The sequence below is a fragment of the Meleagris gallopavo genome, chromosome 7, assembly GCF_905368555.1.
Source record: "Meleagris gallopavo chromosome 7, MGAL_WU_HG_1.1, whole genome shotgun sequence".
NCBI classification, from domain to species: Eukaryota; Metazoa; Chordata; class Aves; order Galliformes; family Phasianidae; genus Meleagris; species Meleagris gallopavo.
In genome coordinates this window covers 17,875,911-17,901,814 of record NC_139410.1, presented here as the reverse complement: position 1 = coordinate 17,901,814, position 25,904 = coordinate 17,875,911, and the positions used below count along the sequence as shown (strand labels likewise).

General features: G+C 37.8%; 2 protein-coding genes and 1 long non-coding RNA gene across 13 annotated transcripts in view; 2 read left to right on the top strand and 1 right to left on the bottom strand.

Annotated features, from left to right (window-relative positions):
* Positions 1-5,190, top strand: part of UBR3 (ubiquitin protein ligase E3 component n-recognin 3) — a 95,844-nt gene extending 90,654 nt beyond the window's left edge. For all 10 annotated transcript variants that reach the window (XM_085228882.1, XM_085228881.1, XM_085228879.1 and 7 more), the window contains 3 exons: positions 957-1,166; positions 2,276-2,415; positions 2,750-5,190. In XM_085228882.1, the coding sequence (XP_085085008.1) occupies positions 957-1,166; positions 2,276-2,415; positions 2,750-2,867 (468 nt within the window). In that variant the 3' untranslated portion in view covers positions 2,868-5,190. The remainder of the gene's footprint in view (positions 1-956; positions 1,167-2,275; positions 2,416-2,749) is intronic.
* On the bottom strand, positions 193-14,414 carry LOC146543983 (uncharacterized). Its single transcript, XR_014884579.1, has 3 exons — positions 14,060-14,414; positions 12,381-12,466; positions 193-766 (listed from the first exon to the last, which is right to left on the bottom strand). It is a non-coding gene; the product is annotated as an uncharacterized LOC146543983 (long non-coding RNA).
* MYO3B (myosin IIIB) overlaps positions 14,340-25,904 on the top strand; it is a 196,765-nt gene continuing 185,200 nt past the window's right edge. For both annotated transcript variants that reach the window (XM_085228887.1, XM_031554299.2), the window contains exons 1-4: positions 14,340-14,569; positions 16,116-16,257; positions 18,933-18,998; positions 19,211-19,250. In XM_085228887.1, the coding sequence (XP_085085013.1) occupies positions 18,992-18,998; positions 19,211-19,250 (47 nt within the window). In that variant the 5' untranslated portion in view covers positions 14,340-14,569; positions 16,116-16,257; positions 18,933-18,991. The remainder of the gene's footprint in view (positions 14,570-16,115; positions 16,258-18,932; positions 18,999-19,210; positions 19,251-25,904) is intronic.

Below are 25,904 nucleotides of genomic sequence, written 5' to 3'. Positions count from 1 at the left end.
AACTGTTTTCAATATGATTACTGGAAACATTATAACTTAAGGATGGCATTTCTATTTTCTAAGTGTACCCATATTTTCTGGACCTAGAGCCTACTCAGGTCATGTAACAGAAGCTTTCTTCAAAGAAAATATTTAGCAGAAGTTTGTTGTGCCTATTAGATGCTAGTGATATTTTTGAGCATCAAAGAATCGTTTGAGTTGGAAGGATTTAATTGTCATCTAGTCCAATCCCTTGCAGTGAACAGGGTTAGATTAGGTTGCTCAGAGCCTGGTCTGGCCAGGTCTGCAATATCTCCAAGGTCGGGTCATCCACCACGTCTCTGGGCAACTTGTTCCAATGCTTTGCTACGCTTATCATAAAAAAAACAAAAACAACACCTTTTTCCTTATACCCAATCTAAATCATCAGCAATATTGAAAAAGATCAAAATGATAAAAGCTGTTTAACAGTTTACATATAACAGATAGTGCATCTTCTGCCAAAGATGCAAAAAAAAACCCCACTCAAGAACAAAAACAAGCAAACAAAAAAAAACAAACAAAAAACACCACGATTTGAATAAGCAGAATTAGGAAGTTAGTTGTGAAACAGAAATTAGAAATATTTCAACACTATAGCTTTTTTTCATCCAGTAGATGTGGTGAGTAGCAGTCTTCTCTTCACGCTCATCTCAGTCCTCTCTGTTTTAGCCATGAAGGTTATTGCACTTAAGTGGTGTCACATTTAGAAAACGTCCTTGGGAAATGGTTAGCACTCATTTTGTACCTGTTACAAAAGACAAAATGTGACCACAGGAAGGGTGTTCAGGCGGAAGCAGGTGACTGTTGCACGACACTTCCTAATAAGTGAAATAGAGAATGACTTGAGAGAATGGTATTCTTCCATTCTTCAATAATCTTGTCTTAGTTTTATATAAGTGAACGTGCAGAACTGATACATTGTTCTTTCTTTCTAGGCTTTGCTTATCCAGGAGCCTAAGTGGGACTTACCACGTCTCCTTCAGTTGCCTGAGAATTATAATACCATTTTTCAGTATTATCACAGAAAGACTTGTACTGTTTGTACCAAGGTTCCTAAAGATCCTGCTGTTTGTCTAGTTTGTGGTACTTTTGTATGCTTGAAAGGATTATGCTGCAAACAACAGAGTTACTGTGAATGTGTACTGGTAAGAGGGATAATTCCAGTTCTGCACTTGGTTCTCATTCTGACAGACATTTTTAACTCCATTGCTTGGTCCTGATGTGCTCCTGATCTCATATGAATGCTTGTATCATGTTTAGCGTTTATTTCTAATAGTTGGACCTAGATTGGATTCTGAAAAACAGTTTTATTAATCTTTTTAAGCCGCTGGCCTAATTTCCCCTTGTGGAAAAACTCTTAAAAAGCTGTTGTGGGCAGTGTTGACACATTGTTTTCATTTTAACCTATTGAAATTTGCTGCCTTCAGAATGCTCATATCACTGAACAGTTACTAGAAGTCTGGAAATACATGGGCTTCACAAAACTGAGAAAAAATTTATAACTAGGGCATAAAATCAAACCCAAATAAATTCCATAAGGATCATGTAATTCCTTACACTTATCTTTCTCTCTTATTCTGCTATTACAGTGGGAGAAGAGAGAAGTAGGCAAAATTTAAAATGCAATTAACAGTTACATTTAAGGTGTATGCTTCATGCAAACAGCTGAAAAGAATTAAGAATGTATGTAACTAATTACATTTTACTTTAGTCAGTGGAGTCAAACCCTTTACTTGTAATAAAACTATACAGAAAAAAATACATACTTTACATAACAGCAGTGAGTGACATATTGAAGCAAACAGGAATTAATTAAAAAAAAATTAGATTTGTAGAACTGCATACTAGATCTATTAGCGTAGATAGAGAAGGCAAGATTTTTTCTTATTTTCTTTTTTTTTTGCCATCTGTGCAGAATATTTGGTGATTCTAAATGGTTTGTTATACAACAAATTATAAGTATTGTAGAGAATGATTTTGTTCATTTTTCTTATGTAACTCCTAACAGAATATGAGTACTTTCCATTTTGTCATCAGAACCATTTTTGTATGTAAAGTTATGGCAGCACAAGATACAGAGTTCTGGTTTGTCTGGAGAATTTTGGGGCAGGCTACCTTGTCAAACTGTACCCTAGAAAATAATGCATGTTGTTTCAAGAAAATTAGTTTATATTTTGAAAGTCCTTTTTGTTATAAAGTTAACAGAGACTAACAATCTTTGTACTCTTCCCTTTCTGCACTCATAATTCTACAGCATTCACAAAACTGTGGAGCTGGGACAGGAATATTTCTTTTGATTAATGCGTCTGTAATCATCATCATAAGAGGCCATCGTTTCTGCCTTTGGGGCTCTGTTTATCTAGATGCACATGGTGAAGAAGACAGAGATCTTAGGTAATAATTTAATTACAAATACGTTTTATTGTTGCTGCTTTGTGTGTATCAGTTACATATAATGCAGTAAAGATAAAAATCTCTACCTTACTTGAAGAGAAAACTCCCATTTTATGCAAGTTTCTCCAAGAGGGAGAAGGAGCACAGCAATTTTATTTAAAACCAAAAGCCCCCTACTTATAAAAATATATGCTTCTCTGGGGGAGGGGAAGGATGAAATACGAATATCCTATATATTTGTTTATATTGACAATGTTTATAGTAACAATGAAGTTGTTTTCCATTTTATGTGACATATTAATCATTAGTATGTTGTTTTGTTTTTTTTAAACAGGCGTGGCAAACCTCTCTACATATGCAAGGAAAGATACAAAGTGCTTGAGCAGCAGTGGGTGTCTCATACTTTCGATCATATCAATAAAAGATGGGGGCCACATTATAATGGCTTGTAAATCACCATCATCTTCATACCATATCATCGCTGTTACCACGAATGAATGCATCTTGACTGACAATAGCTTTAAATGAATGGGAGTTCAGCTCTTTGCCTCGGGGTAGAGTGGGGAATGGGCATAAAAGGGAAATGGAACTTGGTCAACACGTGAAATTTTTGCATAATATGCTGCTGTTGCTATTAAATAGTCATATAATAATTTGAAATTAAATCCTCAAAATGGTGTGAGCAATGATTGCACTCAGTAGTCCTACTTTTTTTTGTCCGATATTGTTAAGAAGCACAAGTTTTACTTACAGTTGTTTAGAGGCTCCAGGGATAGCTGTCAAGTTTTTATTTTTCTCTGCGTGGAGTTGAGTTTTTAGCAATTTTTGCTGAAACTGTATATGTGTACTACATCTTCTGTGTTGGATAATTTCTTTTGCCTTTCTTGTGTTGGTTTGAGGTTTTTTGCTTGGTATGCATTTGTAATTAGACATGAATTGTACAATGATTGTGAGACTGCATGGTAACAATTGGTCTGAAAGTTGAATTTTAAAGATTATTTCACTTACCACAAGAAGTCTGCTGAAATATTTCAGGCATTACTGAAAACTTATGCTTTCTCAGGAATTTCATACTTTTTTTTTTTTTCTTCCGTAAAATTCATGAAATAATTGTAAATTAGGTAGGTCATTGCTCTTAACATAATCCAGAAAACACATTCTTTTTTTTTTTTTTTTCTTCCTGACTCTTCCATATCAATTGAATAAACCATTAGTGATAACACATACAAAAGTTGCTGTATATAGGGAATCAGCATGGCACCTGACACGGCAGATTCCAATCATAAGTGTAACAGCCATAAGCCTGTCTCTCATTACAGACCAGACGTATGTTTCAGAATTATTGGTTTGAAAATGTGCGGGCTGTTCTACAAAGGAAACAATTTTGTATCTTTCCTGTCATTTCAGGAGGTTCTTCTATTGCATTTGTTCAGAATAATCAATATTCTTTCTGCTTGGTTTTCCAAAGGACAGGAAAAAGAAACCAAAACAAAAAAAACTCGAGGGGTAGCCTATGTGAACACATAATGCATATGCAGCCTCGCTGGAAGAATGCCAGATCAGTTCATGTTTAGAGGGCTAAAACAATTCAAGAGAACAGGCCAGACTGGACTAAACCCCGCTCTGTGTACACTGGCAGGAAAGATTACAATTAAAATACTGGTATGTAACATATCGCTACTGATGTTTTTCCACAGGTGTTGGACATGTTGGCTATTTCATACAGCACTACCAAGCAGTTCCTGGTATTTTTGACTTTCGTAGCTTGTGTGTAAAATAAAATTTGTATGTGTAAAATAAAAACATCTTATGATAAAAAAATGTATACAATAAAAACAGTTCCCCAGTGGAAGTCATTACTTAGTGAAAAGTGTATAGGAGAAACAAAATGACTGTGTAGTAATCAAGGAGAATAGACAGAAGGAAAAGTGACTAAATACAATGAATTTTTCTGGATAACTGCAACTCAAAAACCCCCCACAATAACGGATGCTGGTTTTTATACATACGTATAAATATATATATATATATTTCAAAAGTATTACAGTACTTCCTGTAAGATTAAAATTACTGTTTCACCAATTAAACAGCTGTGTCTTTTCCAAAATATTACTTTTTTGATACTGTATTATAAGTTCTGCCTGTAATATTTTTGCATTGCTCATTATGAGTATCAGGCCATTTTGTAAGTGTGGTTGAGAAGCAAAAAGTTTCTTTACATCTCCAGCATAACATTATTACAGGGCTCATGAACTTGAGTAATCCTTAGTTTGAAGCACCGATGCTATATTCACACGAGATAACGTATCCAGAATTTGATTACTGTGTTCTATTTGAAATGGAGCGTTCTCTGGTTGTGCATATGGATGTGAATTAAACTAATAGCCTTAACTTTAACATTGGGGTATTTCATAGTGTTTATTTTAGTACTGGTGGATTAGTCACCAGTCAATTTAAAAACACAAAAAAATTACTATGTTGAAAATTGTACTTGAATATCCTTGCATGCTGCTAAACAAGAATTTTGATTTCCCCCATTACTTTTTTTTTATCCTGTTTTATGAAGCTAACTTTGAAAAAATAACAGGTCCAAACTAGAGTGGCGTGTGTATGCATTACTCAAATGTTCTGGTGTGATATCCTGTAGGAATGATCATTTAAGTACAGTACATTACTGTAGAATATAAATCTATCTTTAAAATGCATCAGAGAACTACAAAACTAGGAATACAGTAATCGGCATTGTAAGATATGTTAATAAAAGTCTCCTGTCAATCTGTGTGTTGGTGAATTTTTTTTCTTTCCCCCTCAGACATCCAAAATGCAATTATTTTTGAATTCCACACAATAGCCAGGCAGTTATTTGAATGTCAGAATTTTAAGCAAAGTACTTTGTGTAGAGAGTAATTCTGATTTGTTTATTTCTTTGTTGCTTGCATTCAGTTTTGTACGTTTGAATAATTTGGATTATTTCATTTTATGCAAACCTGCACCACTTAAGGCTGTGCTTACTTTTATGCCTGTTATTACAATGTTGCTGCTGCAAAGCACTAACATTAAAATGCTGAGTTAAGAAACTGTCTTTCTGAGAAAGTAGTTCTTGATCATTTCTTCTGTCAAATGTGCTTCTGGAATAACTACCACTGCAAGTTTTTGCATGTATATATTTGTGTATTAAATTTTGCCTTTTTTTTTTTTTAAGACCTTTGATAAATTTGGTGAAACAGTCTTGATTGTTGCTACCTTTGCATAATAGCCATAATAACATCTTTTCTTTTAGTGACAGCCTGAAATTCTAAGTGAGTATTTTCATCACTTCTACAGTAGGAATCTCACTTAACTCACAGTATTGCACAAGAATGTGATGTTTTGCTTTTAGAAAGTGCTTGTTTTGGTCCAGCATCCAAAAAAATGATTTTAGTTTTGGAATCCCGTGAGATCAGTTTGTGCTGTGTGTATGCAGCTGCCAGAAGATACAGTAAATTAGTATGCAGATCTTGGTATGTTTTTACATGTATTTTTCATCTAAGCTGGATTCTGTTGGTCCTGCTTTGCGCTTCCTTGTTTTCAGAGGTGGGGATAGTGAGGAATGGAGACTGAGCATTAAGCTAGATAAGAATGAAGCAATGCTGTCTGCAACATAAGAATATCACAGGGATGGGCTGACCCAGTGTATGAAGGTGCCCAGCTCTCTATTAAATCAGTTCCTGGATATGATGGATGCATGTAAAATGAGAAAGCTGGCTGTGTGGCAGTTCTCTGTTACGTGGATTATTCACTGCTGTCAGTGAAAGCCCATGTTAGAGTTATGCCATCTTTTGGTGGGGTATTGTATCCTGAGCACCTCTGCTTTTTCTCAGATGGGCAGTTGTCAGCCTGCAAGTGCTCGTAGATTGAGAATAGCCTCAGTTGCTGCAAGTCCAAACGTGGGACTTTTTCTTCTGCCAGTATACTGTCCTATCACTGCAGCTATAAATATATATTATATACTAGGTTATATTAGCTATCAGTTCCTGAAAATGAACATGCCTAAGTAGGAAAAATATACTCAGGGAATTTGAACACTTTGAGATCTTACTCAAAAATGGGCAGAGTGGTTTAGTAAATTAATATATTTTTCCCTGGTGAGTTTAGATTTTTCAATACAATAGCATTTGTACTTTTTCATCACCAAAGCTGCTCAGAAGATTTAATACCCCATGTTTCAAATGCTGTTTCTTTGAAATACCATTGAGAAAGCACAGCTGAATGTTGTTAAACGAAAGATAGTTTTAAAAGCTAATCTTACCATCCTAAACAATGATTTTTTTTGCAAATATACTTATGCATGGCACCAGAAACAATGAAGTGAAAAAATATATATATTTTTTGAAAAGCATTTTGAATTTAGCTCTGAGTCCCAGTTAGGAATGTTTCTAAATGAGCCTTCATAAAAGGACCATTATTTATAAAATTGTTTCCTGTAATTTTGTTATTTGATGTAGAGCAGATTGTTCTCTTAATTTGTAAAAACAGTAGCCAGTTCAAAAGAAATCCCTCACATTATTGAATTTAAGAATCCCTTTGTCTGTATCTCTTGTAGTTATCACATGAGTGGTAAACCTTTTCATTTCCTTAGAGCATGGAAACAAATGTTTTAATGACAGGACCTAAAAATATATTTTTTTCTTCCATTACTTGCCATCACAGAGCAAGAATTCTCTAAGATAAACTTTTCCTGTGAAGTCAAGCTCTCTCAGTCAATTCCTTATGCTGCATGTCTGTACGTTTTAGCCAGCTGACCTGCTTGTAGCTCCTGTTGTCTAATACATTTCCCATTGTAGGACTGCTTTCTATTTACAACTGCTGAACTTCTGATCATTGTGACACTGGGCTCATTCTATTTTTATTTTTAAGCTTTCAATGGGAAAAAAACTGTCTTCATTTGAAAAACGGTTCTTTTATGTGTGCAGCCATCTCCACTGTATCCATGCATTAGCCTTAAAAGAGATCTTCTAAAGTAGAAATGGGATTGTGTACAGAACCACTTCTCATCAAAACGGAGCAGTGTGTTTTAAGGGATTACATGTGAACAAATGCTTAAAGTAGATAATGAGCCTTTGTTTTTCAGGTGCCAAGGAATATCATTTGCACCTGGCTATTGAAGCCACTAATACAGTTTGTGAGATGTTTTATTTTCCTTCTGTTTCTTTGGCAACCTGGAGCTCTCTCCATGTAATGCAACTTCTTTTTGTGCCTTCATTAGCTACATATTTTATGTGCAACTACCTTATTTGTGTATTATTCCACAACAAAAGAAGCCAAGCAGCTCCTGAAAATCATGTAACAATAGCTGGCAAACAAGATAACATTTTCTCAGAGAGCGTTAAGGAGGGACAACTAGCCAGAGGGTACAGCTTGAAAATTATTCTGAAGAAGCTGTGGCTGCTTGCTTTCTTGCTCTAGTTGACTATTATGTCATCTAGTTTCTTTAGCTGTCTGCTTGAGCCCACTGTTCTTGTCTTGCACTTATGTTGTAAACTCCTTTAGGACAAGGAGCATCCCCTGCTCTGTACTGTAAGTAAATGAAAGTGCTCCTCTGTAATGGTAGGGCAAATGGTGTTATGCAATCCAGACTGTAGGATCTGCCATCATCAAAGGATTGTAAATATGCTCATAGGACTTGAGTGAGATATGGTACTTTCATGCTTCCCCTTACTTTCATGCTTTTTTATGTTTTCATGTGTTACTGCCTCTACGCTCAAACATCACCTTTTTCCACACAGGTACTTTGGCAGTAATCAAAATCACCAGGAAATTAAAAGTGCTTTGTTTCCTGCAGCCAACCTTGACTCTTCATCATCATTTATATCGTGTGCATCTGTACATCACCCTGTCTTCTCCTGCCAGAAGCTGCTATCTTAAGAAACAAACATATGCTGAGAGTCAAAGATGCTTATTGCCTTTCGTGAGTTTGGTACAACTGTATTTGTGCAACTGATACTTCCCAGCAAGTGATTGATGTTATTCAAGTAACCCTCAGATACCTAGTTATTCAGAAATAGCTCATAATTATGCTTTATTCCTATTAGATTACTTTTTTCAGTCACACATCTGATAAAGGCAAGACTACGTATGGAAAATAATCCATCTTATACAAGGAAGAAAATATTTAAAATATTAAAATAATAATAATGTAAATGGGTTCTATTAGAACTGCATTTCACTGACTGGGACAGTGTTTTAAACTGTGGGCAGAACTGGTGAATGTTAATCAGATTACTACATATAATTTTACAATTAGTAATTATAATTTGCAGTCATTGTAAAGAGGTAAGAAATACGAAACAATCTCAAGCAGAGGTATTTCAGTAATGCTGTTCTGTGCAATATATTTCCAAGGATGCTGCACATCTATTGTATCTGGTCCCCTGAAATGCACATCAGAAGTGTTGCATTGGTGAATACCAACAAAATGTTTCCCATGGCAACAATAAATAGAAGAAGGCTAAGCCCACTCAAATGATTTACCTTAGTAAGTGTGTCACAGCAATGAGGGATGCTGAACACTAAGGGAACTCATTAGAAAGATACCATGCTTTAAGAAAAAGGAGGCCAGTGAAAAATTGTAGATTTCTCTTAACCCAATGTTACTATTTTAGTAGTATACTGCATAATTGTTTGGAATTTGCAAAGGTTACTTGTATAAAATGAGATACTTAATGTTTTGTTTTTTTTTTTAATGTGGCATTTAATTTTCTGTACTATGGAAAAAAGTATATGCTGTGTGTGGAAAGGCAGGAGAAAGAACATGGGAAAATATAAACAATTATCATAAGTATCTTTCAAATTTTACTCATTATGTCTTATACTTCCTCAGGTCAAGCATTTGTGTGATGCTGGCAGCTTGGTGATTCAGATGTACACCAACCGAGAGTAAACTTAGATATTTACAAAAATTATTTTTATAATTACATTTATAAAAAAAATTCTGTTGTCTGTCCAGCAATAATTCTGAATGTAGCCATGAGGATGGCTACATTCCCAATCATGCCAGGAGGACGATAATGGCATTCACAATCATTTTGCTGCTGCTTATGTGAACAAAGCTGTACAAAACAGTTTGTTCCTAAGGATTGGTCTGTGGAGCACACTTAAACTCTGCAGACATTAATAAAGGACAAGTTAATGGAATTTGGGTCACCTGACTCATGTTGTGGAAGAGCACGACATTTGCTAATTGTGATACCGATGATTTTCTAGAATATAGATACTTGTCTTGGCAATTGGTTTCTAGAACATATGATATGTAGGATTTATATGCATTGTTTGTTGTTGGCTTTTAAGTCTTCTGAGTCACCTTTCCCTTGGAGTTTACAGCTGGGAATTAATCCAATAACTCACTATAGTTCAGTCATGCTATTTACTTTTCACTGTTTTCTCTGTATCAGGTATTTCTTCTCCCCTCTTCTGTTTCCAGTTGCCTGTCTGTAGTCCATGGTTAAGTGTAATCGTAAGTGATAACTGTGGTTATGATCCATAAGGGCTGGGCTATGGTTATGTATCTTGCACTTTAGTCTTGGCTAGAGCTATTATTTTGTTGAGTGGCTTCTGCTCTTTACCAGTGTAAACATAATTACTTAAAGAGTGGAATCCTCTATGCTAGAATCCATTCCTGTGTTAATACTGCCAGCTGCATTAGGCAAAGTATCACCAGCAGGTCAAGAGGGTATCCTTTCCCTCTACTCATCATTAATGAGTCCTCTGTCCAGTTCTGCGCTCTGAAGTACAAGAGAGATATGGACATACTGCAGAGCAGCTAGCTAGCATAGGGCCACCAAAATGATCAAAAGAGTGGAGCATTTTTCTTACAAGAAGTCTGTGAGAGAGCTGGGACTGTTCAGCCTGGAGAAGAGGAGGCTCAGAGGGGATCTTATCAACATGTATAAATACCTGGAGGGAGAGTGCAAAGGACTCAGGCTCTTCCCTGGTACTTGGTGCTAGAACAAGTCACTGTAGGCACAAACTAGAACACAAGAGGCTCCATCTAAACATCAGGAAGCCCTGCTTCACCGAGAACTGCCACAGATTGCCCAGAGAAGTTGTGGATTCTCCTTCCAAAACAGTCTAGACAAGCTCCTGGCCAACCTGCTCTGGGTCTCATCTTGAGCAGGGGCATAGGACCAGATAACCTCCAGAAGTTCCTTTCAACCTTAACTATTCTGTGACTATCTTTTAATCCATTGCTTAATAATCTCCTAATAGAGGTTGTTTTCAGCCCCCTTTGCTGTTTTATTGTTTTCTTTCAAATTCACACTGTAAAACACCTCAGTTTCTTTCCCCTTCCTGTTTTCTGTAATCAGGTAATACAGTATTTCTATATTCAAGATTTCTTTTTTCTGCTTATGCACAGAGATTTTTTTTTTTCCTCCAAGATGGTGGCATTTCTTGAACAAGGAAGCATTTGCATTTATTTAATAGCTAAGACAGAAAAATCAAAGTAGCACCCACATGACCTGGTGGGTCAAGAAAATATAACAAAATATTCATTAACTCAGATACTTAGAACTCAGAGTGCTGTATCCATATTTGGATAGCCAAAATTCAAACTGCCTCAGGATTTTCATGGAAATAGGTACATTCAGCAGTCCTGGCTCTACCAGCTGTATTGCCACAGGGAACAGGCAGCACTCAGACACACAGGGAGGGAGAGGTCTCCTCAAGATCTCCAGCAATAATATCTCTTCAGGCAAACCTGTGTAATGTTATTGCTTTAACATCTGATGAAACAGTGTTTAGGATATGTGTAGGTTAATGCAACCAGGCATTCTGTTTGTAATTACAAGGCCATCTCTGGGCAAAGTAAATTGCATTCAGTACAGGCATTTAAAAAGCATGAAATCTGGACTTCTAGAGGAAATTTACTGTAGTGAATAATGCTTGTTTATATCCATTTAAATAAGAACATTTTAACACTATATCAGGGCATCTCAATTTCTCAATTACAGAAAGAGGTTTCATTACAATTATATTTTTTTATTAAAACACTTCCATTTATATTTTGTTGGTTACATGACTGACTTCTAGTCAGTAATGTATGCCAGTTTAAATACCAGCAGATTCACACGTGCATGCTCACACAAATGACAATGTGCAGCAACTGCACTCATTCATAGAATACACTCATCAGTTAAACGCAGCATAGTATTAACTGTGGAAAAAATATTCCATATCCATTAAATTCTTGAGCCCATAGAATTTTATAATACTTCATTTAATAATAGTTTTTCACCCTTTATCATCTTACCATGGCTATACAAGTGAGAAAATATTTATTTTTAAAATATAATCTAAAGAAAGGATGGGAATGACTCATCTCACACTGAGCTTGCGTTTGCAGAGCCTTTTCACAATGAATCTATCATCACTGCAGAAGTAATCAGAAATATAACAACAATTAAGTGTTCTAGTAGAGACTCGCAAGCAACGAGAACAAAATAATGGTTGTACATAAATATAGCTGGTTTCAGTGCAGTTTCAACATTTATGTAAACTGCAGTTTAGGACTGGCAACAGTATTATTGCAAGCAATAATGTTATTAGTCTGGCTGCTATCAAAGGCAATAAGAAGTGCAGGTACAGTAAAGGGCAACTGAAAATAAACCTATTTCTTTACCTTGTGTAACATTACAAAAATGGAAGGATTATGTCATTTCAGCAGGAATAAATTTCAGATATGCAAGTTAGATAACTTCTTTTGTTGCTTTATTTTGTAACTTTAAATCCTTAGTTGCCTTTTCAAATTCTGTATTAAGGTATTTCTGAGATTCATGGATGACTCTATTGGCAAGATGTGCACTCCAGTTGCACCTATAAAGCTACTGCAATTTCTGTGAAAATTGCCGCATCACGGAAAACAAGTCTGCTTGAAAATCCACCATGTGACACAGTCTGCAAGCATGGTAGCTCCAGTACAGTGTACTTACCCATCATGACTGTCTCCTCACTGTACACAGGTATGTTGAACAATCTGGCAGTTTGTCGAAAAGTGTTCTAGCTGGTCTGCAAGGGGCTAGTGAAAAAGGGAATGAAAAGCCATCAGCATCAGAACAAAGCAAGCAAGCAGACTCAACGGGTTGATTAAAAAATAAATAAATAGGGATGAGCTTTTGTAACAGAGCCCAAGAAAGTCCAGATTGTAGCAGACAAAAGAGTCATAATCAGGGAAGTTTCTGTGATTCAAAAGCCAACATATGAACTATGGGAGAAATCTGGATACCAGATCTCCCGTCTTTGTGTGTTCTAATATCTGTAAGCTGAAAGTATGTAGAATTAAACACTGAGGTCCCACTTAGACAAGGCTGCTAGCTGTTCAGGAGGGTCAGCTAGCCTGGGTGTGTGAGCTGTCTGTATTACTATTTGCTATTATACAATTTATATAATAATATACTACAGAATTTTTGCAACTGTGGATAGAGAAAATGGCTTGTCAAGAAGGCTTTGTATACACTAGCGTATAATAATTCAGCAAAACAGCAGTAATATGAAAAGGAACATTGCTCAGCAAAACTATCAGATCACCTCAGTTTCTTGTCATGCTAATGTCATGATGGGCTGAATTCAGAGAAAATGCTGATTATCTACATTCTTTACTGATTATCTAAATCTAGGTTTGCCTTTCAGTTGCTTGACTTTTTATGAAAGATTATTTTGAAGTAGTTTACTAAAATGTGGATGCAAGAAAAATGTGTTTGCATAGGATTACGAAGCACAAAATCCAGTAATTAAGAGAGAGGTTTAAGAAAAACATTGCACTTTTGTCAGAATGATGATAATTCAATGTTAGGAATTACGGCTTTGTTTAAAAAAAAAATAATGCAGTAATGGAGAAAAGTGCAGAGGAAGGATTAGTCTTTACAGTCTGCAACTCAAATAATTATGAAGAAATGTATGGATACAAAGCCCTTTTTTTTATTATTCTTATGAACATTACTTACAGACTATTTCTTAATTAAAAAAAATTATTAGATGAGAGCTGATGCTGTGGTTGGAGGGAGTCAGATCTAGCTGAAGCTGATATAAACAGTAGCTGCTCTTTATTTGTATCTCATTCAATTGGAATACCAGTTCTTATCATTTTAAACGCAGAACTCTAAACCTCAGCCTGGGGAAGGCAGAGCTGAACTTTATGTTTCTGACTATAAAAATAGGTCTGCTCATTTTATGGGTCTGAACACATTTGAGAGAGATAAAATGAAAAACTCCATGGAAGAAGCAGAGTGTGTTCACGATGAGCCGGCACAATGCTGACCCTGAGAGAGCTGGGGAAAGTGGAGCAGGAGCCCTGATGACGTGAGGCTGGGAAAAGCACTGCACACTGAGAAAGGGAAGAGCCTATTTGTTGCTCTTTTTGCTCCCTCTTCTTCCCTTTCTCTTTTTTGTTAAACAGAAGTGTATCAGAGAAATACCCATCTGAATTTCTCCTAATCAAGCAACCAGAAACAACCTGAAGATTTTGTCCCGTATAAGCCCAAATACAGATGAAATACAAATACAAAGCTCAAAGACGGGAGGGTTCCACCAGAAAAACACTCCCAATGGGGGAGAAGTGCTTTATAAAGCATTTATTTTGCTCCAGGACAGAATTCTCAGACCGCAGACTGACCTGTGCTCTCAGATAACCGTTTTGTCTCCGTGCAGAAGATACAGAGCCCACTAAGGTGGTCAGTAAATCTCAGTGAAATCAACGTAATACCAATTATGCACACGTACGCACTAATTGTATTTCTTGCTCCTCACCACTCCTTTAAGATCTCACTAAATCTTACTCTTGGTTTATGGTTTTAATCGACCTTCCTCCAGAGCCCGGCTCTTCCCCGCGCTGATCCGCACAGCGCAGCCCTTACGCCCTGAGGTAATCTCGCGCGCCACCACGTCCGGTCTCGGCGGAGCTAAGCTCCGCGGAGCCGCCCTCGCCTGCCGCCGCACCTCCGCGAAGCGCAGCCCCGAAATGGCGGCGTGCGTTTGACTGGCGGCTCGTTGGCGCGGCGAGTGGGGCGGAGGCTGTCCCCTCTCCGAAGTAAAGCCGGGGCAGCCGGCGGAGCCAGGGTTTTCCCGATAGTCTGAGAACTCCATTGCTGCAGGGGAGCGTACACAGACGTTACGTTTTTGGAAGGTAACAGCTGTGCTTGATGCTGCAAGCGACCGGAGAGGAGGCGAACTTAGAGTGTCCTTCTAGTTACTTCTCTAAAGCAGTGCATTCCGTTTCTTTGCAAATGTAAAATAATTCTTAGTTTTTATGTTTAAAACCTGGTGTTTTGTTGTTTCTGTTTGTTTTTTTAATTCTTCTAATCGAAATCTGTGCTCTAAAATTCCAGTACCACTGTGCAATGAAAACCCACGCTTGGTGTTTTGCTTTGAGGTACTTTGAAACAGTTAAGTACAAAACTCTGTTCCTGTGTGAAAATTCCTGTTAGTGCAAATGCATAATGCTGGCCAAGCGTCAGCAATCCAGCTGCAGTTACTGAGGTTTCTTTCTTGCCAACGCAGTGAATTGGTTCTGTCTCAGCCCACAGTCGAATTCTGTGGAAAACGTGTATCCAAAAATACGTCAAATTCCTTTTGGACCCCTTTTGTACCCCCAAATTAACTTCATTCAATTCTTAATGCATGTTTTCAAATTGTAATGCATTTATTTTCCTAACGTGATGTCCTTTTATCATCTGGTGTTTATCTGAGTTGATGCAAATTATTGACACTGTAGCACATAAAGTGAAAATAGAAGTGCTCACTCAAGTTCTGTTCAAAAATGAAAACGTGACCTGAACCAAGCAGAGCTCTTTTGCCCCTGGGCTGATACTTTCACACAGCAGTCCTACTAGGAGATGAGGTGAGCATAGGATGCTGAAAGCCAATTCAGACCCTTTTCAAATTGAAGGTCAGTTTAAGTGCAAACAGATCAGTTTGGAAACAGAAAATACGAGCTTTTCCACCCTTTGTGCTGACATTTGCTGCATGTGGTGCTTTGTGGTTAAGCACCTGCAGGAGGGTTGTCTGCAGCAATACACAGGTGCATGCTGGAGAGTGAGGACAGCTGTGTGATTCCCCCCTCAGAATTGTTTGCTGCTCAGCTGATTATATGCACAATAAGTTCTTTCTCCAGTACCATTCAAAGTCTTTGGTTAGAAGAAACATACCTGTATTACTGGCTTTGTGAGTACAGGGATGAGAGATATAGCAAGCAGAGCAGTGGCTGTTTGGTTGCTTTAAGACCTGCCAGGACCAATTTTGCAGTGTTTTTGCCAAATGCATTCAGAATAAAAAGTTCAGTGGACAAAGATAATGATTCTTGCATGCTAATGGCTGGAGGACAACAAAAGACTCCTGAGTGCAAAACTTTTTCTAAGGAAATGTTCTGTGTTGCAAAAACAGAAGTTACTGTCTTTGCCAGTCTTCTGCCAGAGGAAGTGATGGAGAAGAGAATAATGAACAAAGTGCTCATAGACTGTGCAGTGCTGTGAGGGTATTCAAAGAACATTTGTGTTCAGGAAGGTGTTTTGAAATACTGAAAATTCATTTGCTTATATTTAGCTTAAAAAAACTTGGCTGGTGATATTTTTCTGTACCCTAATTCTAGGCTGTCATCTAAACAGGACAGAGATACACCGCATGTAGCAGTAGCTTTTCTTTCCTTAGTTCTTACAGATTTCCTTTTTCTTCAGTTCTAGATGAAAATTCCTGTGATCCAACCCAAGGAAACATGATAAAGCAGGAAGTGAGATGAGGGAAGAACCTAAGTGTTAGAAGGAGAAAAGGAGAAAGGGGGAAAAAGTCTCATACAAACCTGAAGCATAACTGACCCAGGTGAGCACTAAACTTTTTACCAACCTTTTCTACTGCTGAACTTCACTAATGTTGAGTTAAAGAATACAAAGGCACTTTGGCTTATTTGTTCAAGGGAAGAGGAGAATGCTCAGTGCCTGCAGGAACAGTCAGCTCTTTGTTCAGTAGGAAAGATCTGTCCTGGTTTTATTCTCTTGTAGTTTAATTCCTTTTCATAAAATTAAACTGAGCTGGACTGTGGGAGAATAAATAAGCTGCATTGTATCAGCAGTCGTCCAGGATGTAAGTTCAGAGTGGGCGTTTTCAGTAAATTCTAATGCATTGCAGTCTAAAGTATGGAGTCTTAGTGTTAACAAGAGGTATCAAATATGTGAATTTATTTGCTGTGGTGGATGAACACTGTGCTGTTTAATACAGACCTGTAGCTCCTAAAATGGTGAGAGGAGATGGGAGAGAAGGTAAGGGAGTTGCAGCAGGAAAATCTAGAACACAGAAGGTTCACAGTGAAGGTGGTGATCACCTAAGAATTGACAGCATGCAGCTGGGGAGAGCATCTGTTCCACTGATTGGTTAAAGCAGTGGAATACTCTGCAGGTTGAAATGGAGAAGGAGCAACCATCTAATAATACTTTAAATCTGTCTACTATTGATTCCTCCTAGTCTTCCTGCCTGGCATGCTTCTTTCACACCTTCACAGAGTTCTGTGCTCCTATTCAGAGGTCTGGTCAAGTGGAATTGGGAAGGGGCGTCTTGTCAGGAGTGACTGATTTTTGTGTCAGCGAAAGGAAAGCTCGGAATGAACCAGCTGCTGCATTAAAAAAAGCAGGGGCTTTACGTTGACTTGCCACACCAGAAAACTGAAAAACACCTTGGTAAAGCTGAGCTGTCCCTTATGAGTGCTTTGCAGCAGGCAGGAAGCTCTAATCACACAGCTGAGACTTCACCTGTGGTGGTGGCACAGGAGGGAGGGCAAGGGAGTATGTGATTTTTCTTCTACGCTGCTGCTTCATAAGGAACAAGGCATACAAGTGGAGAAGGCAAATTGAGGCTCTTACTCCCAGTTACACAGAGGCACTGAACTGATTAATTCGTGTAGTTTCAGATATGTCCTTTTCCTTAATGGTGCCCATTTCCTGGATCCACATACTATTTTTTCATTGTTGTGAGTTTCAACCTAAATCTCCAACTTCCATGTTAATGTTTATGAGTCTTGTGTCTCCCATCCCCAGAATTAGGAATGTAGCATTTAGGTGGAACAGTACAAAGCGTCTGAATAGATGAAGTCATTTTCTGAATGCTTGCTAATCATTAGTCTGTGCTGCAAAGCAGTTCAAGTATTAATAAGAATTCTATGGAACATAATACAGAGGAACTAGAAAATTCTCTTGAGAAGAAAAATTGATGACAATTTTTCCTTTCATCCTGGCAAGGCTTCTTATTTTAGTTGGTGCTTTCTAATTGCTATCAGCAGTATCAAAAGACACAAGTTATGTTAAAGAAGTTCCAGCCTTTGCCCAGAAATCCGTAGATTTCATTCCAGCTGTGCCATATTCAGAGTTAATTGGATGACCCAGTTTTTATCCTGAAACACTATATGAACTTAGAGACTGTATCAGTATGTCTTACAGTTGCTGGAAGAACACATCTATGATCTTACGTACAAAAAAGCTGGAGGCCACAACACAGTGTTGGAAGTACGTTAGCTGCTAATCACTAAAAAGAGAGGTGACCAGGGGAATGGGAACTCGTGCCACAACCATAAGAGCCAGATGTTTCCATTTTAGTTAAATTCCCTCTGTAAAAGGTTGATGGTTTGAGGGACAGTGTTCATCATTCTCTTCATCGCAAGAAAGCATCATCCCATTTCAGCAGTGTGCCCTGGTGGCCAAGAAGGCCAATGGCATCCTGGCTTGTATCAGGAATGCTGTGGTGAGCAGGACTAGGGAGGTCATCCTGCCCCTGAACTCGGCATTGGTGAGGCCTCACCTTGAGTACGTGTTCAGTTTTGGGCACCTCAGTACAGAAAGGACGTGGAGGTACTGGAGCAGGTCCAGAGAAGGGCAACGAGGCTAGTGAAGGGCTTGGAAAATCAGCCCTATGAGGAGAGGCTGAGGGAGCTGGGGCTGTTTAGTCTGGGGAAGAGGCGGCTGAGGGGAGACCTTATTACTCTTTTCCAGTACCTGAAAGGTGCTTACAGTGAGAGTGGGGTAGATCTCTTCTCACTGGTGACAGGAGACAAGACGAGGGGAAATGGCCTCAAGTTGCGCCAAGGTAAGTTTAGGTTGGATGTTAAGAAACACTTCTTTACAGACAGGGTGGCTAAACATTGGAATAGGCTCCCCAGGGAGGTGGTTGAGTCACCGTCCCTGGACGTGTTTAAGAGCTGTTTGGATGTGGTGCTTGGAGATATGATTTAGCAGAGGGTTGTTAGAGTTAGGGTGCCGTGGTTAGGCTGCGGTTGGACTTGATGATCCTTGAGGTCCCTTCCAACCTGAGTAATTCTATAATTCTATGATTCTTTCCATGTGCCATCCTGTTTGAAATAAATCAACTGAGCAAATGAAGTATTCAGGAAACTCTCCTAAGTTCTTTTTACCAACTAAATCAGGCTATAAGTTTTGGATTTCTGTTTCATTCATCATGTGCTCGAGACCTCCTCATGTTCTTGTTAATAATTCAACCTTCAACTATTCCAGGTGTATTGCTCAGCGGGAGAGCACCTTTTGCTGGGTCCAGCATATGGCCAACAGAAGCTATGTCAGGTAAGGAATACAAGCTTTAATTTTTCACCTTTTTCTCTTTTATTGTTAACCATCTTTGAAACAGAACTATGATGCATACAACAATGTTCACATATGTCAACAGCTGTTAGCTTGGGTAGCCAGTTACTTTGAAACAGCTGGAGATATGCCAAAGATCTCAGGTGTCTTGAAAGCTGTCAAGCTTCTACTCTTTTTCTGTTTTGTTGTTACAGTATCTGCAAACTCAGCAAATTCTGAAGTAAACTGGATTAGGTAAGAAAGAATTTTTAAACTCCATGTCCTATAGCATGTTGGTGAAAAACAGATGTATTGTGTTGTTCTGTCTCACTTCCACAAAATAGATAAGTCCTTGTCTCACTCTGGTAACATGTCATAATTCTATTCCAGGTGGGGAGCTATTAGCTACGAATTGTTACTCTGCTTGGAGATAGATTTCTTAACCTTTTTCTTTCCTTTTCTCATTTATTTATTTATCAAGTAGTGAAAGTACAACTACCGATGTAGGCAAAATAGCTGACTCCCAGGCTTATCATAACAAGAACATAGTAAAGAAACAGTAAGTTACTCACTGAGAATGCGCGTTTAAAAATTACATTGATTAGTGGCTCTGCTATGTGGCCTTCATTTGTGACAGCACGACTGTATTTGACTCAGATTGCATTAGAAGTATTAATTCTATTCTCTAACGTTCCCTAGGAGTAGAAAAGCCCTTCTGACTGATCAGTTACTTCTCTTTCTCCTCCTTTTCATAAATTAGTTGCTAGTAGAGATTTCTGAACTGTGTGGTGCATGGTATGATGAAATACAGATGTCCGTGCTGGTAAAATTCTTAGTTGTATTTTTGAAAGAACTCTTCAGCCTCATCTTGGAAAGAAACTACCATGTTTAATTTCTACAGACTTCACCTCTCAGTTTTCTTCTAAGAGTGATTGTTACAAATCATACTTTAAAGGCTGCTAGTCTTGATTACGAGTCTGTAGTGTTGATGGTTTTGCTGATGGACAGTGCCTGCAGTATTGGAAGAGGAATAAGCTTTTATAGCCTTAATGCCATAAGAAAGAACTGTACTGCTTTCATTACAGCTCCTGTCTGGAGAATTGACTCATAGCACACTTTTTCCTTTGTGTGTTCTTTGCAAAATAAAATAAAATTAAAATATGGTAGCTCACTCTTCCCTCAGAATTCATGGCCACAACAGTGTCAACTTATTTATGAAAGGAAACCCAAGGATTTCATTGTAAAGAATTTGAAAAGAAAAATCAGTTTGCAGAGAATATTAACACTGAATGTAGCACAGGTTCCAATTAAGGATTTTCCTATCTAAGCGTTAAGTTAATCTTCTTGCATGTCTATTTTCAAGTATTATAGCAGAAGGAGTGTCTCTTCCTAAGACACTGTGGTAATGGAGCTAATGACAAAACAGTTGGTGCTGTCACGCTAAGGTGATCTTCACTCTTGCAAGATAAAATATAGTTAGACTGGCACATTTTTGCAGGGGTAGGCACTTAACCATGTGTGTAAAAGATCTGACTCCTTTTAGCCAGCAGATGCCTCTGTCCTTGGCCAAGATGTCTGTACAAGGTATATAAATCTGTAGAATGCTCAACAGTCTGTACTATATGCCATGGTTTCCTCTCCAAAATGCCTTTACTTGTGTCATGGAAATATTAAGTTGCAGCCTGACCCAGTGATTGAGCACCTGGTGGGAAGGCAGGGCCAACCCAGGGAAGCTCAGGTAAGTGTAATGCAACTGAGTGACTGGAAAGGGTGCAGCCAGCATCCACCCTGTCCCAGACCTCATTTAAGAGTTGGCAGTAGAGGTACAGGTATCTTGCTGGAGATCTCTGTGTACCTGAGACCTTTCAAGGGTAAGCAGATTTTTTTTTCCCCTTTGTTTCTGTGTCAATGGCTGCTGTATTTGGGCTAATCCTTGCTGCAGCCTAGGACTTTGCTAGCCTGCTGTCACTGCCATGCTCTCCACTGCGCTTTAGCATTACAGATCTCTAAATGTATAAACGCTCTGGGGACTAGGTGGAGGATCTTGGAGTGTTGCACCATACCTGCTCAGGTAAAACTGTCTTAAGGCCTATGGCTGCCAGATTGCTGTAGTACCAAGTAAGCTCTTCACTTTATCCTTGACCTAATTCCAGTTCTGTCAGGGAGGCTGTACTGAACTTCTAGGTATTCAGTTGCACCTTCTCTCTCCTCTTTCTTGCCTTTGTACTCATTCAAATGGAGTCCATTAACTGCAGTCCAGCATTTTCTTGTTCCAGGTGTGCTGTTTCTACTTCTGACTGTCTGCAGATGGAAAATTTTGCTGAACAGTTCCTTAGAAGGATTTGGTGTCACTAACCAACTGCATACTAAAAGGGCCTTGGTATAGGCTTTGGTACACCAAGTATCAATCCATATTTAAAATTCATACAGAAATGACATGTATTGCATGGAAAAATAGACTAGGCTCTTACTCTGTTATAACAAGGTAGAGGCATCTCTCTGTCTGTTAAGACTTTTTTTTTTTTCTTTCTTTTTTTTTGTGGATAATAGAAAAAAAGATTAAAAAAAATAGGTGGAGTCTTCTTTTTGGCATTGAAATCAGAAACAACAGGAAGTTCTGGTTTAGACTGTTCAGAATAGTGCTGGTTCCATTTTTTATTGTTTCCTGAGTAAGCATAGAACTGCAAGAGTAATGATGATCCCAAGGTATTCTCATCTTCATATTTCACTATTACTTGGAAAAAGAAAAAATCCCACCCTTTTGTCTTGTAAATATTTCCATGTGAGTGATTAGTATTTTACTAAACTCTGCCAAGTGGAGATGTTCCTGATTTAGTGTTCTCTGCTATTTCTTTCCTCAGCTTAGGTGCTGAAAAAATGACAGGGAAAGAGAAGAATCTTTTATAGTAGCTCAGCTAAATAATGATTTGTTCTACTATTTGTCGGTGACCTGTGCTGTTGCCAATTCTTGTCTTTTTCATGATCTCTTTACTCATTCTTTTCTCTGTTTTGCAGCCCAGCATGAACAGAAGAATAGAAGGAAACTGTTGTTAATCCAGTCCTGAAAGACAGGCAGGGCTAGAGGTTCCAGGTTCACTTCTTTCTTCATTATCTTCCCTACTTTCATGCCTGGGTAAATGTATCCAGATTTATCAATTTGGCAGTAGACTTTAACACAAAGTAATTAATTTAAGCAGAGAGAAAAATGGAAATGGAGAAATAACTTAATCTGATGCAACAATTTCCAGAGAAAGGGTTGCCCCTTAGGGTTATAAAGACCCGAGTGTCCACTGAACACACTGATACTCTGTTTGGTGGAAGATGACTTGCTTTCAAACGCTTAGCAGTTTACCTGAGATATTACAGGATCTGTCACCTAATCAAAACATTTGTTTTAAAATTATTTTCAATATTTGTCCTCCAGCACAGTTTCTCTTTGATGTAGAAGAAACAAATTACTGGAAAGTTCCCTGTGACGGCTATTGCATACTTTTTAATACATTGACTTTGAGGACAGTAGCCAGCAAATCTAGACGTAGAGGATGAGAGAACTTGTGGGTTTTTTGTTTGTTTGTTTGTTTCTTATCTCTAGATTTGTCATTTAAGTAGTCTAGATTCTACCTATGTAATCGCTAACTGGTTCCTTCACCTCCACCATGGAATGATCCTGTCATGTCAGTAGCATGTCCAAACAGCCTGTCATCATAGAAAGTCACTGACCTATGTTATCTGGTCGCAAAACCTCTTCTGAAAGGAAAAGAAGAAAAAAACAAGCTTACAATTTTTATTATTCAAAGTATGTAGTATTTCTGTTGTTAATAATTTTCTTTTGTGTGTGAAGAATAAGCAGACTGACTGTGTTAAAGAGGAGTAATTAGACAAGGAGTACTAAGAAGAGCAGAATGGGGTGACAGTTTTCCTGCCTTCTTGTACATTTTTCACACTTTATATTAAACTTTCTGGATTGCTGAATGATAGATACGATTGATTTTTAATCTCATTTGTAAGGGCATGTTTGGTGCACATCTTGTCTTCACTTGTTCTCTCATCGTTTCTATCAATAGTTATATGGATTATCTTTATACTTTATGTGCAGCCTGTGAAGTGGATATAAAGACCAGTCAGGCTACCTTTTCTAATATGTTTTCTTCTTTCAAACCTAATATAAATGTCACCTCCATTATAAGCAACTGTAGCAGATGGAGCTATGGAACATGAATCAAAACATTTCCTGTAATTAAAAAAAAAGAGGTAAGGTACATCTTCAGAAATTACAGAATATTAACAAAGACCATATCTTTAATTTGTAGTTCTTTTGAGAAAGTTTTCGGAAATGATTAGTATTATGTTTATAGAGGAAAATTCCCCCATTCCTTTAATTATTATATTTTTAGCCATTTGAGTATTACGTTCCTAATTATAGAGGAGATGGTCAGTGAATCATCTACGTCTGGTAAAGTGCTTATAACCAGTTGTAGTTTGGACTCCTTCTGGTCTGAACAGTGAAGGACTATCATGATGGGTTGTTATCATGTATATGTCATAACAGAGAAATTGGCTTCCTTTAACAGCTCAGTAAAAGGCATTTATGATGGCATAAGATTGTTCAGCACAGATCTTGACTGAGTTAGGCAGCAGTGCTGAGATAACATGCGTGGTTTCGTGGTACTTCACAGCAGCTTAGTAGTTGCTGTGAAATTGACACCAACCTTTGTAAAGGCATTTGGAAAAGAATTAAACTATACTCTGTACTGGAAGGTGACAGACTGAAAGACTTGGGATGTCATGTGTACATTGAATGTTGATAATACAGTTTTACTTTTAAAAGATAGATAATGTTCTTTAATTTACAAACAGTTGTGACAGAGTTGTGTTCCTCCCTATCCCTCCCCTCTATCCCCAAAACTGTGATGATACTTCCACATGTAAAAGGCAGTGTGTCCAGGGGCATGCCTTTTGCAAACTGATAAACTGCAGAGCAGTGATGTGGGTAAAGCAGCTTTTTAGGCTTCAGTGCTACACCAAGTTCCAGGAGATTGCAATGCTGTCAGGTCCTCAAAGTACATAAGAAATATGGCTTCCTCAAGTTCACCTGCTCATGCTGCAGTCATTCTTCCTGATTCCGTGTCTCTGAATGGGTGAGTCATGACATGGCTCTAGCTTCCATTAAAAAAAAAAAAAAAAAAGGTAGGTTCCAATTTTCGGGTTTTTTTGGAGAATGTTGGTCTCAGTTTCTATTTTGATTGACAGTATCAGTTTACTCTGTCATCCGGTAGTCTTGTACTGACTGTTGATAACACGTGCATGCACAAACTCAGGTATTGCAGTGGAGTTTCTGTCCAAATCTTTTCTGCATTTTACCATGAACTGCCTGTGAGAAAATAAAGGGAATATTAGCTGTTTGGGAAAAAAGAACTCCAAACAGCTCCTCAGGGAGCAGTGGCAGAAGCTCTGATAGCATGTGCATGAGGCAGGAAATTGGAAGTAGAATTTAAACCCCAGTAAAGCTGGAAACTTGGGAGTGAGATTCAGCAATCTGATGAATCTGCTCAGTAGAGCAACATGGGGACTGCAAATGAGGTGTCTGAAAGTCAGGAAGCTGGTAGTAGAGTGGAACCTCCTGAAACAACTGAAGGACCCAGAGATCAGCATTACAGTGATGTGAGGGCTCAGTAAATGTTGTTTTGTTTTTTTTTTAAAAACGTGATGGGGCTCTGAAACAATTCACTGCACATTTTCTAGATCTGTAGAGTTGTGTTTTTCTTCTGAAACAAATTTCATGATTTTAGGACTATAACTGAATATAGAGCATCTTACCTGCGTTTTGGTATGAATATGAATGTACAGATTTTATAAAATGTTGGGACTTTCAGTAGTCAGTGAATTTGAGGGAATGTTTAGATCTGATGCATGGATCCAACAGTGGCATGTCTGGAGAGGTGCAGAGAACAGAAGCTGTTTAAAGTTTTAATGATGAAAACTTCTGTAAGCTTTGAATAGTGTAAATATGTAAACTTTTGTTTTGACAACATGGAGTCATTTTTCTAAGTAAAATTTAAGTATCTCCTGTACTGTGTTGTACAGGAAAGGGAAATGAGTAATGTTTCAGGAGACATCTTACTTCAGCATTCAGAATTGAATGAAAGAAAGCTCTGTTCTGGTACTGAACAAAGGTGAAAAGGCTGTTTTTCTACTTATTAAAATCTTGATGACAAATGGGTATGAATATTTCATCAGCTAGAAGAATATTTTGTTACCATTCAAACTTAGTCTTATGCTTTCATGAACTCCAGAGACTTAAATTGGAATTGTTTTATAATCTGTGATGAAAACTAATTTTGTTGATGAGTATATTTGTCAGAATTTTGTGAAAGCTGTTTAATGGAATGAAGAAAAAAAAACCTGAATATAGGTGTTGGGAGTGAGGACTTTCAAAAGTATATCCTGAGATAGTGTTCTGCTTTACAGTTTGGGGTTTGATGTAATCAAATCTTGACTGTCTGATTAACTACCTAGTTAAGTAAGAACAACATGCCCTTTTATCCTCAAATATTAATTTACTCCATGTGTGCATGTAAAAAATGAGTTTATTTAACTTAAAATACTTTCCTTGTATGTTCCATGTTATAGTATCTAGTGTAAAATATGACCATTAAAGTTTAGTTTAAGAGTCTGTAAATTGTTAAATGTGTCACTAGCCAATACTATAACATGTATATCTTCATCAGTCTTTAAGCAGGTAAAAAGTAGTGACCATAAGAAAAATCATCTGTCTCATCTATTAATAGGGTAGTTGGTTCTCACTAATTTGAGCTCCTGATATGCACTAAAGGATATATAGATACCAACTCTGATGAAAATCATACACATTTTGCATGTTCTGAAATAAGCTAGTTTGAAAAAAGTCTT